Source organism: Cyclopterus lumpus, chromosome 5, assembly GCF_009769545.1.
Source record: "Cyclopterus lumpus isolate fCycLum1 chromosome 5, fCycLum1.pri, whole genome shotgun sequence".
Taxonomy (NCBI): Eukaryota; Metazoa; Chordata; class Actinopteri; order Perciformes; family Cyclopteridae; genus Cyclopterus; species Cyclopterus lumpus.
This window is the reverse complement of record NC_046970.1, coordinates 21,468,977-21,482,668: the sequence shown is the minus strand read 5'-3', so window position 1 is coordinate 21,482,668 and position 13,692 is coordinate 21,468,977. Positions and strand designations below refer to the sequence as shown.

Below are 13,692 nucleotides of genomic sequence, written 5' to 3'. Positions count from 1 at the left end.
ACACGCGAGTACCATGCGGGTAACACACCAGTAACACACGAGTACCACACGAGTAACACACCAGTGACACACGAGTACCACACAAGTAACACACCAGTAACACACGAGTACCACACGAGTAACACACCCGTGACACACGAGTACCACACAAGTAACACACCAGTAACACACCAGTAACACACGAGTAACACACCAGTGACACACGAGTACCACACGAGTAACACACCAGTGACACACGAGTACCACACGAGTAACACACCAGTGACACACGAGTACCACACAAGTAACACACCAGTAACACACCAGTAACACACCAGTAACACACGCAAGTACCATTCAATTCAATTCAATTCAGTTTATTTTGTATAGCCCAATATCACAAATTACAAATTCGCCTCAGAGGGCTTTACAATCTGTACACATACGACACAAGAGTACCACACAAGTAACACGCGAGTAACACACCAGTAACACACAAGTAACACGCAAGTAACACACCAGTAACAAACAAGTAACACGCAAGTAACACACCAGTAACACACAAGTAACACGCCAGTAACATGCCAGTAACATGCCAGTAACACACCAGTAACACACTAGTAACACACGAGTAACACACCAGTAACACACCAGTAACACACTAGTAACACACCAGTAACACACGAGTAACACTCCAGTACCACACCAATAACACACCAGTAACACACGAGTAACACACCAATAACACACCAGTAACACACCAGTAACACACCAGTACCACACAAGTACCACACCAATAACACACGAGTAACACACCAGTACCACACCAATAACACACCAGTAACACACCAGTACCACACAAGTACCACACCAATAACACACGAGTAACACACCAGTACCACACCAATAACACACCAGTAACACACGAGTAACACACCAGTACCACACCAGTAACACACCAGTACCACACCAATAACACACCAGTAACACACGAGTAACACACCAGTACCACACCAGTAACACACGAGTAACACACCAATAACACACCAGTACCACACCAATAACACACCAGTAACACACCAGTACCACACCAATAACACACCAGTAACACACGAGTAACACACCAGTACCACACCAGTAACACACGAGTAACACACCAGTACCACACCAATAACACACCAGTACCACACCAGTAACACACCAGTAACACACGAGTAACACACCAGTACCACACCAATAACACACCAGTACCACACCAGTAACACACCAGTACCACACCAGTAACACACCAGTAACACACCAGTAACACACCAGTACCACACGCTGCATCACTGAGGCGTCCGGCCTTCTCATGAACTTCCCATTGCACCACGGTCCCGCTCGAGGCCGGAGAGAAAAGTTGTGATGGGATCCAATCAGATGTTTTGCGATCGCCTCGTGCTGAACTTGTGATGGACATAAATCACAATAGATGAAACGGAGATGATTTCGGCAGAGAGATTAATTTAGAGGTGTGCCTTGAAGCGCCTGTGATAAAAAGGTGAACCAGGAAGTCGAATGATAGCAGATGAAATCGGAAGTGAGAGTCAACGGCTACAAGAACAAAGCCACGCGAGCTGCTCTGAGGGATGCTAACATGCTCACGATGACGAGGCTCACGTTGGAGTCCTGGCACCCTGACGCCTTGCTCAGGAGCAAAGGAAACGCCTGAAGGATGTTTCGTCTGGGGCCAATGGATGTTGGTGCAAAGGTGTCGAGACATCAAAGGATTCAAAGCAACTGTGAGAAATGTAATCATTATTATGATTCCAAAATGTTTATATATATATATATATATATATATATATATATATATATTTCTTTAATGTCTTTTTTTATGTTCACTTACCTACATTGTACATCAAGTGATTCATGATGTTTTTTCATGGGAGGTTTGAACGCGCTCTCGGTGCAGGACCTAAATTAGACCAAGTCTCTCGCTCCGTGACCCTATTGCAGCATGTCAGCACCCAGGGACCCAGCAGAAGTAGGCCTGAGACCCAGTATGGCTCCCAGCACACAGGTTAAAGCCACACGACGCACAATAAGTGTGCCACTTGACGGCACAACGTAGCAGAGATAGAGTCAAAGGGTTGTAAATCAAAAAGGAGTTTAGAAGTGTGGACATTTCTCTTAGTTGTAGAAAATCACGACTGTACTTAAAAGGGCTCTCGTCAGATGTCATTGCTCAGTTGTGACACCAGAGGACGCCACACTCAAAAGATGCAGTTGGTTTATCTCCCCTGGAGCTGGCCGTTCATCATGCGGCACACTTCCTTCCCATCTCTAACACAGTAATACGAACCAGTGTTGGGAACATCTGGTTCATACAATCTGATGTGGAAAAGTTGCTGATTTTGCTTTTTTTTTTAAAAATGTAGATAATGAACAACTCCCCTCTTTATACAGTCACATAAAAGCACATTTTGACTGGTGCAGCCATTCGGTCCCAAAATAACCGGAGCGAGATGGGAGCACCGAGGCTAATTCTGTCCGCCTCCTTGTGAACCCATGCGTCTCTGTAACCTGGATATCTCTGGCATCCGGCATTGTATCACTATGCCAGTAACGCAGAGTCCAAATAGCAACCAGATCAGTATTAGGCACTGGTATTATTATTATGGAAGTCCTGGCCTACTGGGATGCATGCACTCTTTTTGAGCCAAATGAAGAGTGCGGTTCATTCATTTATCTGAAGTTAATTTGACAAATGAATGCCGCCTCCAGATTTCCGACTGGTTTGCTGCCAAAAGGGGGCTTCATCCGTACAGCAGCAGAGTCAAGCTGTCATTTAATCAATTTGGAGATGTTTTAAGCTTTAGAGAAGCCCAAAAAGGAGTTTTTATTTCATTTTTAAATTAGTACTAATGATAAATCAATTCCCTTTATTTGTATTTTTATTCTTTTCCAGCCTAAATTAGCACCGAAGTATATCGTTCTTCCCAGAAAACGTAATTAATCCATACGCTTTCAACTACTCATTTAAATATGTTAAAACAGGATAAACAAAAACTATGAAACACAAGATCTATATAAACTACATACAAGATTGTCTCTTATTTTACTGTATTGTATTACTAACTGTGCACATTTTGACTGATAATGGTCGTTAAAGTGAAGCACAAATTTAAAGTTTACATGCACAGAAAAGTCACCTTTACAAAGCTTCTGCAGGAAATTTGAAACGCACACACACACACAATATTGAAAAAAACAAAACCAGAAATAAAATTATTTATTGATATAAATAAATATAATTTATTGATGTTTCATGTAGTTCTCCGATGATTAACAGTAAAGTGAAGTCTTGGTGTACACAGAGTTAGACTGACAATAACTTAGTAACCGTCCACAGTATCGTTGGGGAAAGGGATGGTGGACATGGATATGGACCTAATAAAGTAGTGAACGATAAAGGCACAAAGCGACAACAATTGTTCATCATAACACAGGGTAACACTCGGCGAGAGGTCACAGGCAACAACCCTTTGGTAGTCTGGTCACCAGCCATATATACATGTTCTTCTAGGAGTCCAGCACCTTCCTGTAAAAGAGGAGGACATCATTCAAACTCTGAAATCTTTATTCCTCATCGTTAGAAACGCTAAAAGGGTCACGCACCTTCTGCTGCAAAGGCCTCATTCCTTCTGCTCCTAATTTGGGATCGCAACAGACAAACAAATCACAACAACAACAACAGGTGTTAAAACGCGTCAGCAATTCATAACAATTTAAAGGAGGGCAAAATATATAAGGTGTATTGGAAAAATAAATCTGTATTTTTTTAAATTTTTTTTAGATACGTGTTAAAAATAAACTTCATCCAGCAATTATTTATCACGTCTTGTATAAAATGACATTACACAAGATTAAAGCTACGACATGTTGAAACTCTGTTAGTGTTGAAGGGGGGGAGGGGGGTGGGGGGGTGGTAACGTCCAAATAAAATGCTGGAACCCTGTGTCCTTAAGGGGGCGGCTGCTGAGTCGAGGAAATGTGATTAAACTAACCGGGTACACGAAGAGCCTTTACAGATTGGATTTATGGGTGCTACCCCTCGGACTCTTTGAGTGGCCGAGGCCACCTTTTCCAAGTTTAGTGCCCTCCATGTAAGGAAAGTAAGTCACGGAGAAGGCAGATGTCACCTCAGCACTCTACCGATGCATCCACGTTACTTATAGAGCTTCTACTGCATTCATTTCCCAAAGAAACTACATATTTGTATAATTAGACTATATTACCATGTAATAGGCACTTTGAGTTGATCATGTCTGACCTGTGAGAGTGTGAATGTTGACTTATTTCTTTTCTGCATCTGCAACCGCCGGCTCTGTTCAACACAAAGACACGTTGTTGGCTTTCAGTCGGTTCAAACTCAAATACTGGTCGAGCCAACGCCACAAAATATACATTTTTAAATGAATAAACGATCCATTTTATTTTGAAGATCTCGACTTACGTTTGACCTCCAACTTGCAGCTGACAGTTGCTTCTCCGTGGCTGTTCTTGGCTTTGCAGGAGTACACGCCTCCGTCGTAGTTACCCGGCTTACGGATCTCCAGGGAGCAGATTCCCTGGACGCAGATCTGCCTGTACTTGGGGTCGTCTCCGATGATCATCTGGTTCTTCATCCATATAACCTTGGGCTGTAGAAAGAAAAGAAGAAAAAAGAGAATACAACAGCTTTTTTTTTTTTTTTAAATCTCACAAATACACAGGCAGCAACTTCTTGATTGAAGTGGACACACAGCACACGCTCAGAGTTTTATTGACACCGACAGAGTGAGAAACTCCTGGGGCCTCACGGGGGAATGTTACCCATCTGACCCCCACTTGGTTGAACTGTCACCCTTGTGGCCTCCTCCTCCCCCCTCCTCTTCCTCCCTTGCTTCAGATGCAAAGAATACCCCTTCCAGCCATCTGATCATCTCCTATTCGCTACCGGTTCTGTTGGCGACCCGGTGGGATTATGATCCCAAAGAGGAGGCGACGGTCTCAGCCAGCAGGCTAACAAGGCAAAGATCAGCTGAGAGCCAACACACTGCCACACAATGGAGGTACACTCTCAGTGCGTCCACTCAACGCCTCAATCTGGTCATTAGGCTGCTGACGAGTCGGGTGAGCTGTGGCTCCAGCGCGGTCACGGCATAATCTGGGAAACAATGAATGCTCACTGGCGTGTCCCAAAATAAACACGTTAGACCGCTTATCCTCTAAGGACTCATTTGTTTTAATTCATTTCACCATAAAAAATAAGTTCTGCCTTGTTGATGTGTTCAATGACACTCAGTGAGGGCCAAAATTCGAGACGTGGTAGCTGAAACGCACTGAATGTATGAGCTTCTTTGTCAAGAAATTGAATTTGGGAGACGAATATGTGCATGTTCAGACCATAGGGACTTTCCCGTTGTTCTAAGAACCAGGAACGACTGAAGCTCTTTGAACGTCGCTTTGAGAGACATTCTTTAGCTCCTATTTCAGTCGGCGCAGGCACTCTCCCACAAGAGCCAACGCAGCACTGCCGACCGCCATTTTTAACAAGCCGTTAGTCACGTAAAGAACAGACGACACAAAATGCAGGTCGTTAAGAAGAAGAAAAAAAAAGAAGAAAAAAAAACGTAAGAAAACACAGACAAACGGACCGAGTTGTGATTCATGACGGCTCAAACCCACCGAGCCACAGAACAGAGTGGAGGCTGCTGCCCGGCGAGCGAACCCGGCAGCACAAAGAACTAAAATAAAAATACTTATATATATATATATAAAAGCGTGTGAAACGCCAATCTGCCATCTGGAGATGTGTACGAGCGGGCAGCACACGTCTCTCCCGGAGGCCAACGACTCTCGGGGAGTCCCCAGAAAAGTTTGGTCCGAAAACGCGCGGCGCAGGTGTTTTGCTCGAAGCAGGTTAGTTCAGGGGGAAAAGGGGACGGGACTGTACTTTTGGGGATCCCCTGACGGAGCACAGCAGCTTGGTGCTGTAGCCGACGGTGGTGGCTCTGTCATTCAGAGAGGTGGTGAACTTGGGCGCCTCGGTGGAGTCGCGCTCCTTGTACTCGGGAGGCTTGTAGTCGATACCTGGAGGGAGGAAGAGAAACGGACTTGACCATGAAGCTCCAAGCTGCTCATCTCACCTGCACAGTTCTCACTAATATATATATATATATATATATATATATATATATATATATATATATAAAATAAATGTTTCCATTATGACTAAAATTGCTTGCAGCTTGCGTAATAATATGTTGGATTACATCTCTATTAAAAAAAATGGATCTGCCATATATGAATGAATAGTACAATTAGCTAAATTGGAACGTGCAACCAAATAATCTCAGCTCAAAAGGTCCAGTCACAAGCTGTCTGAGATTACAGCAGCATTTCAGGAATCTGCCGAAAGAGGACTTCTGATTGGAGGTTATTTAGTTGCACACACTGTCCTCAAAGTTGAAAGCGAAAGCCTGCGAGCAGATAGCAGCGAAGTGCATTCCAGTGTCGGCGCGGGAAGAACCAAAGAGACGGAAGCGCCAGCGCTAACAAAAGGAATTCTTGTTGGTTCGAGGATCAATAAAAGAACACGGTACCTGTCTTCAAGATTACGGCCTCCTCCTTTGCAAGCGTAGACTCCTCGCTTATTCCACACTTGTTTTCAGAAAAGGCTCTGAAGTTGTAGGTGTTGCCCATGATGAGGTCGGAGACGGTGGCGTTCATTCTGTGGTAGTGCTCCATCACGGTGAACCAGTCCTGTGGACACACAACACTCGGGACTTACTGCGTGGACTGTGCATCCTTCCATTAACAATCATCGCGCCGGATTTATTAGGTACTGAAAACTCACTCCGGTCTTTTTGTCGGCCTTCTGGATCGTGTACCCGGTGATTTCTGTGTTGCCGGTGTCTTTGGGTGCGGTCCACTCCAGAGCAGCGTTGAAGCCCCAGGTGTCCACCACCTTCACACTGGCGGGCGGACCCGGCAGCTCTGTGAGCAACAGAACACGCGTTACACCGAAAAGCCTTTAAAAAGGACATTAACGTGAATATATGACGCTTTTTATTCGCTCTGCTGAGATGATGATTGACTGTAAGCTGCCGTCCCTCCAGGACCTGAACGCCTCCCGCCTCTATGATCTCAACGCCTCTATGATCTCAACGCCTCCATGACCTGAACGCCTCCATGACTTGAACGCCTCCATGACTTGAACGCCTCTATGACCTGAACGCCCCCATGACCTGAACGGCCCCATGACCTGAACGCCTCCCAGACTTGAACGCCTCTATGACCTGAACGCCTCCATGACCTGAACGCCTCCCGGACCTGAACGCCTCTATGACCTGAACGCCTCTATGACCTGAACGCCTCCCGGACCTGAACGCCTCCCAGACCTGAACGCCTCTATGACCTGGATGCCTCCATGACCTGAACGCCTCCCGGACCTGAACGCTTCTATGACCTGAACGCCTCTATGACCTGAACGCCTCTATGACCTGAACGCCTCCCAGACCTGAACGCCTCCCAGACCTGAACGCCTCTATGATCTGAACGCCTCCATGACCTGAACGCCTCCCAGACCTGAACGCCTCTATGATCTCAACGCCTCTATGATCTCAACGCCTCTATGATCTCAACGCCTCCATGACCTGAACGCCTCCAGGACCTGAACGCCTCCATGACCTGAACGCCTCCATGACCTGAACGCCTCCATGATCTCAACGCCTCTAGGAACCAGAGGTGTTCAGGAAAGATTGTGGTCGACCCCCCCCAGCCTGTTCACAATTTTAATCACACCCACCTGGCAGGAGAGGCTGCAATCCATCAGGACCCAAACCCGGACACCCTCTTATCCGTAACATTAATGCACATATTTTTTGACTGTTATTTCTCTACATTGCATCATGAATCTTTGCACGTCCCCTAGAGCAGATAAATGGGCTTCAGACCGCCATCTACTGCGCCGCGGAAAAACTGCAAAATGGTGAGTGTAAATAATGAATAATACATTTTGGGTAAATTACACATCTAGTTTATTTTACATCTAAACGTGCTCAAGGATACACATAAATGAAATATAATCAGAAAGCTAACAATCCCTCAGAGACGGTGACAGTGAAAAGCTACAGCGCATGTGTTGAGGAAATATGACCCTGTGTACATTCAATTTGGATTCCTGATGGCAGGCACAGATGACTGAGGGCGAGTAGAACATTTATTTTGGTCACTACAGCTGTGGCATAATGCATATTTACAGCCCGCTTTATTTCGTTCTCCTTTTTTCCTCTCCTCTCATTTCTTTGAAGATTTTTAATAGTGGCTCTTTTTTTTCTACAAATACGTTCCGAACATGCTTTTAAATAAAAAAGAATTAAAAATAGATTATACCAACTTTGCCCATTATTCTAAACTGTATCTCGCACACTTCCGAACGTCACACTTCGCTCACCAACAATCTGCAGGATGAGCGTCGCCTTGTCCTCGAAGTCGTCCACCTTCACGCACATCTCGTACACGCCGGAGTCCTCTCTGTCGGCCGTGCGGATGAACAGGATGCTGTCTCTGTCGGTGCTGCGGACGTTCACCTTCTTCGTGTCCAGCGGCTGTCCGTCCTTTAACCAGCTGACCACGGGTTTGGGTTTGCCCTGGTGAAAGAAGAAGAGAAGAACATCAGGACGGTGTGCATTGTGAGTGCGTTTGCGTATTGTTATTCATGCCGCTTTAAGAGGAAACGCGTACGGTGAAGGGGATGGTCAGGTTGATCTTGGCTCCGGTGTTAGCGACGTATCTCTGCCGGAGGAAACGTGGCAGGCGGACCTTGGGACGATCTGTAGAGACACAAAAACTAAACAATGATTACTAAAGTAGCGACAACGCGTCACGCGGCATGAGAGGGATCGCTCGGATCTGTGAAGAGATTTGTTTTTGGAGTGAAACAAAAGTAATTCTTTTTTTTTAAACCACAAATCTTGAAGAAATCCATCAACCTTTTGATCTAAGCCCATCTGATACGGGGAATCTTCACTAGTTCCACCGCGGCGCGTCTTGTGCTTTAACCGGTTGTAAAAGAAACCCTTGTTCTAAGTCCTTTATCCTTTCGCTCAGTAGGCACACGTCTCCTTTTTCTTTTCTTTTCTTTTTTTAATGGCATGATGTGTTTAAACAGGCAGGGTTTTGTATAGAATATAACAAAAGCTAATACGAGCTGCATATGGCATTGGAGCACAGGAATGTATGGAAAGCATAGTAAATGCATTTTTTGTTTCTTTACAGTGCAAAAGTCACATATATATATATATATATATATATATATATATATATTTAATATATTTTTAATGCCTTCATAATTATTGTTTTACACAATGTTAAGTCAATATTCGCTCAAGCTCGTAATAAAAACATGTAGCCGTGTTTCAAACTTAGTTTATTGTAGTTTGATTTCCTATGTGCGAGCTGACTTATGGGGGCACATAAAGTTTTAATCACACAGGACATTGGAGAGGTGACAGATGTATCTGCATGTGGGGGAATCGAAAGAATTTTTAGTATGAATATCAAAAGCGCCCCGGTGGCTCATTGAAGCGTCCTTCCGTCACGCAGAATATTTAGCAACTGTGACGATTGAAATGATACTTAAGCCCACGAAGTATCTGTCCGAGGCTCATTTGTGAAAGTGATTTGGTCCGAAGGCCACGCCCACCCGGCCCGAGTCCAACGCAGCAACATTTGTCTCCGATTCTAAATAAAGAAAGCGAAGTGCAGAATATCGCCTCCCCTCGTGACGCATGTGCTCGGCAGCTTCGGTTACTCCCAAACATCAAAGATCAACGACGTGTTGGCGACTTGATTTGTAAACAGAACAAAACTCGATTTACTCAAACATGTTCGCCGTCTTATCACATCATTCGGAGCGGACGAGGCTCAATGAAACATTCTTGCTGTGAAGTCAGCGGCATGTTTTCAAAATAAACAGTGAATCTCTGGAGGTGTCATGAGATTTGGGTGTCAACTGAGAAGTCGGCTCCGTATCCACCCACCCCCACCCACCCGCTGGAATGTACCACCCACCCCTCACTGACTCCCCAGCCCCCCACCTGCTCGCAGTCAGATCACTTGTCACCATCGATCCTGGCGGGGATCACAATGCAAACCCTGCTCGGAAAGAAACCTGCATTAATAGCAAGGGGGGGGGGGGGGGGGGAGACATCCCAGCTATGTTTTTTGTCCGGAGCGTCGTGATCAATTTTGTCTTCTATATGCGGTGGAGCGCCCGCTATGGTCGAACATCACGGACGAACGCAGAACACTTGAAATACTGCCAGTGCGGGATCGGGATCGGGTTGCCGGGCCTCCCTCCCCCGTCCCCCGTCCCGGCTCTCCGTTTCGCATAACGATGATTTGTGAGTGAGCCGAAAGCAACGCAGCTCCTCCTGCTTTCAAGGCCCTCGGGGTCCAATTATCATTTTACCGCAAATCACTTAACATGCAGCGTCTACGATTAGCGCCGTCAAGGTGTACGCGGCACCAGTAAGACCCATCTGCTTAACAAGGGTGTAGTTATCACGGGCCACGGTTTTATACCGTTAACTCTGCAGGTATGTGCCGACGGGGACACGGGACAGCTGGGAAAGAAAACGTCGCGGTTTGACTTCTGCACTCCACAACTCCACCTTTCCCGTAATAAATGGCTCTATGAAACTTAAGGCAGACCCGGGTCAAATGAACTTTACGGATGGATTAAGCTTGCAATTTTAAATAAACATCCATTTGTCTTTAAGAAAATAAATAAATGTGTTTTGGTTTTCCCTTTTTGTTCACGTGGAAGTTAAGATCCAGACACACAAAGTGTATGCCGAGGGGAAAATGGCCTCATGACCTATACAGTCCGATTTGTCACTTTTTTTGTGATTATTGTGTCTCAATACACTTTGTTTTTACTATATACGGATGCATGGTGTATTCATTGTGCACATAGAAGGTGATGTATCCCCCCAGCCCCCCGTTTCACCGCGCGTCTTACCAGCGACCTCCTTCACCAAGACGGCCTCGGGGAGGGCGACCGGCGGGCTGCGGCCGCCGGCGTTCAGGGCCACCACGCGGATCTTCAGACGGTCGCCGGTGGTCAGGTTCTTGATCACGTAGCGGCAGGACTTCTGCAGATCCTCGTTGACTGCTTTCCAGTCCTCGGCTGAATGGGATCATACAACAACAACAAAATAGCCGTTGTTCATCTTGATGTTACACGGCAGGATAAAGACTGCGATGATACAGTTTGCCGACTGTGAAAACTCCAGCAGGCCAAGACGAACACATCAAATTCATGCATAATGAATGAATTACGACAGCTTGTTGTGCAGCTTTGGAGAGGAAATGGAGATTGTGTTAAGACATACGTGATAATTATTACAGTATTAGACATGGAATTGTGTGTGTTCTGGGGGTAAACAGCTTGCCCTGCTAAATCGAGCCTATAATGAATTACTGCTGATAAGAGCTTAGGGCAGTAAGTCTAAAAGCAGGACTCCCCAGCAGCTTCTGAAATGCCTCTTTCCTTATAGGGAGAAGTTAGGTAGCTCATAATATAACGGACTGACACTTGGGGGACAGCTGCAACCCATATGGCTGACCCGCATTACTGTAAAACAGCTATTTCACATGTTCCTGGGCGTCCTTAAAGAGCACTTACAGTGTGGCAGTATATACTTAACTGTCGAGAAATAATTATAGGTATTAAGAGATGGAATGATACTTTCTGTAAAAGAAACCTAGAATTAGCTTTTGAAAGAAAGCTTTCGACGTCATTTAAAAAAAAAAAAGAAGAAGAAAAAAAAAAGGGTCGGCTGACATTTTTTGTCAGTGTATTAATAATCTGACCCCTTCCGTGCACACGCCGGTTTTCCGTGCACCTGGTCTGAGGACTTACTTCCGTCCTTGCAGACTTCAATGGCGTATCCGTCCAGACCGGATGCTCCCACGACCTCCGGCTGGCTCCAAATGATGGTAACCGAAGTGTCATTCTTATCCTCGATGAACACGTCCAGCGGGGCGCTGGTGGGCTCTGCGGACGCCGCAAAAAGAACATTCAATTATTCAACTTATCAAATAATTAGAGACGCACAAAACCCATTTCAAATCAGAAGAAAAGTCGAGGGCCGTAGGAGATGAACGCAGATCTTTTTTTTATTAACTGCAATTTAAAAAAAAAAAAAAGGAAAGAAAGAAAGAAGAAGAAGAAGTGATGCAAGGAGAGTCATCCCACTTTGAGACCGTTACCTTTGGGTGGAGGCGGTGGAGGTGAGGGTAGTTTAGGCTCTTCTGGTGCGGCTTCAGCAGCGTCAGCTGATGTTAAACAGGCATTTGCATTATTATTATTATTATTATTGGCAGCGTGTAATGAGCAAAGCGATGCCGCAGCATCAAATAAAATCCAGCTGTGTACCTCTGGGCTCGACAATGCTCATACATTAAAAAGAGAGAGAGAGAGAGAGAGAGACAGTGGAGTCGAACAGGAACACGTTCAGGTTTTACCATCGGCGGGCGCCTCCGAGTCAGCGGCGGGAGCGCCTTCCTCTGCGGCGGGAGCGGCAGCAGCTATTAATGAATGTTAGATATTAATAATTAGTGCATTAAGCAGGTGGGGACATGTTCTAACGGATGATAACGTGTGTGTGTGTGTGTGTGTGTGTGTGTGTGTGTTGACAGTGCAGAGTGTAATCAAAGCGGCATGGAGCAGTCAGCGAGCGTCGCTAGCTTTAAAGAATCTGATTCTAGAAGGTATCTGCTGGGAGCTCATGGGATTTCTTTACCGTCGGCGGGGGCCTCGGCGGCGGCAGCTGGGAACGGCAGCTGGTATTAGAAGTTAGAGGATAGCAGCATTAGATATTAGGGGAAGTTAGCTCTATTGTCGGAAGGGGACGGTTCAAGATTTAATTGAACTGATGTGGAGGATTGTCATTCCACTCGTCTCTTTACCGTCGGCGGGGGCCTCGCCGGGAGCAGCCGGCGTTTCCTCGCCGGCGGGCGCGGCAGCTGGTATTAGAGGTTAGAGGATAGCAGCATTAGATATTAGTCAAGTTATAGTTCACTGTAGGAGGTGGACGGTTTCAAGGTTTAATAATACGTATGCAAGATCGGCGGCGATACGCTGACGAGCATGTTTTACCATCAGCCACAACAGGTGTTTCCTCTGTAGCGGGCGCAGCAGCTGATATTAGAGGTTAGAAGATATTAGCATTTGCTATTAGTGCAGTTATCTTTTCCTGTAGGAGGTTCAAGATTTATTACATATATTTATATGTATGTTAATACACCGATAGTCTGTTTTACCATCAGCGGGGGCCTCAACAGCTGCTGGTGTTCCCTCTGGAGCGGGTGCAGCAGCTGATTATGGAGGTTAGAAGACATTAGCATTTGCTATTAGTGCAGTTATCTTTTTACTGTAGGTTATAGATTTAGTATGTATATCTATCTATCTATCTATCTATATATATATATAAATATATAAATAAATAAACATATATATATATATATATATATATATATATACACCTATATACATGTTAATACACCAATATTACCATCGGTGGTGGCCGCAGCAGCTGATATTAGAGGTTAGAAGATATTGACATTTGCTATTAGTGCAGTTATCTTTTTACTGTGGGAGGTTGAAGATTTAATACG

General features: G+C 45.3%; 1 protein-coding gene across 1 annotated transcript in view; it reads right to left on the bottom strand.

The window, feature by feature from the left end:
- Positions 1-4,316: 4,316 nt before the first annotated feature.
- The window catches only part of mybphb (myosin binding protein Hb), a 10,453-nt gene continuing 1,077 nt past the window's right edge, over positions 4,317-13,692 (bottom strand). Inside the window, exons 2-10 of the mRNA XM_034533306.1 lie at positions 11,936-12,070; positions 11,033-11,200; positions 8,752-8,840; positions 8,462-8,657; positions 6,863-7,002; positions 6,609-6,768; positions 5,960-6,096; positions 4,478-4,664; positions 4,317-4,348 (exon numbers count right to left, since the gene is read on the bottom strand). Of these exons, the coding sequence (XP_034389197.1) occupies positions 4,317-4,348; positions 4,478-4,664; positions 5,960-6,096; positions 6,609-6,768; positions 6,863-7,002; positions 8,462-8,657; positions 8,752-8,840; positions 11,033-11,200; positions 11,936-12,070 (1,244 nt within the window). The remainder of the gene's footprint in view (positions 4,349-4,477; positions 4,665-5,959; positions 6,097-6,608; positions 6,769-6,862; positions 7,003-8,461; positions 8,658-8,751; positions 8,841-11,032; positions 11,201-11,935; positions 12,071-13,692) is intronic.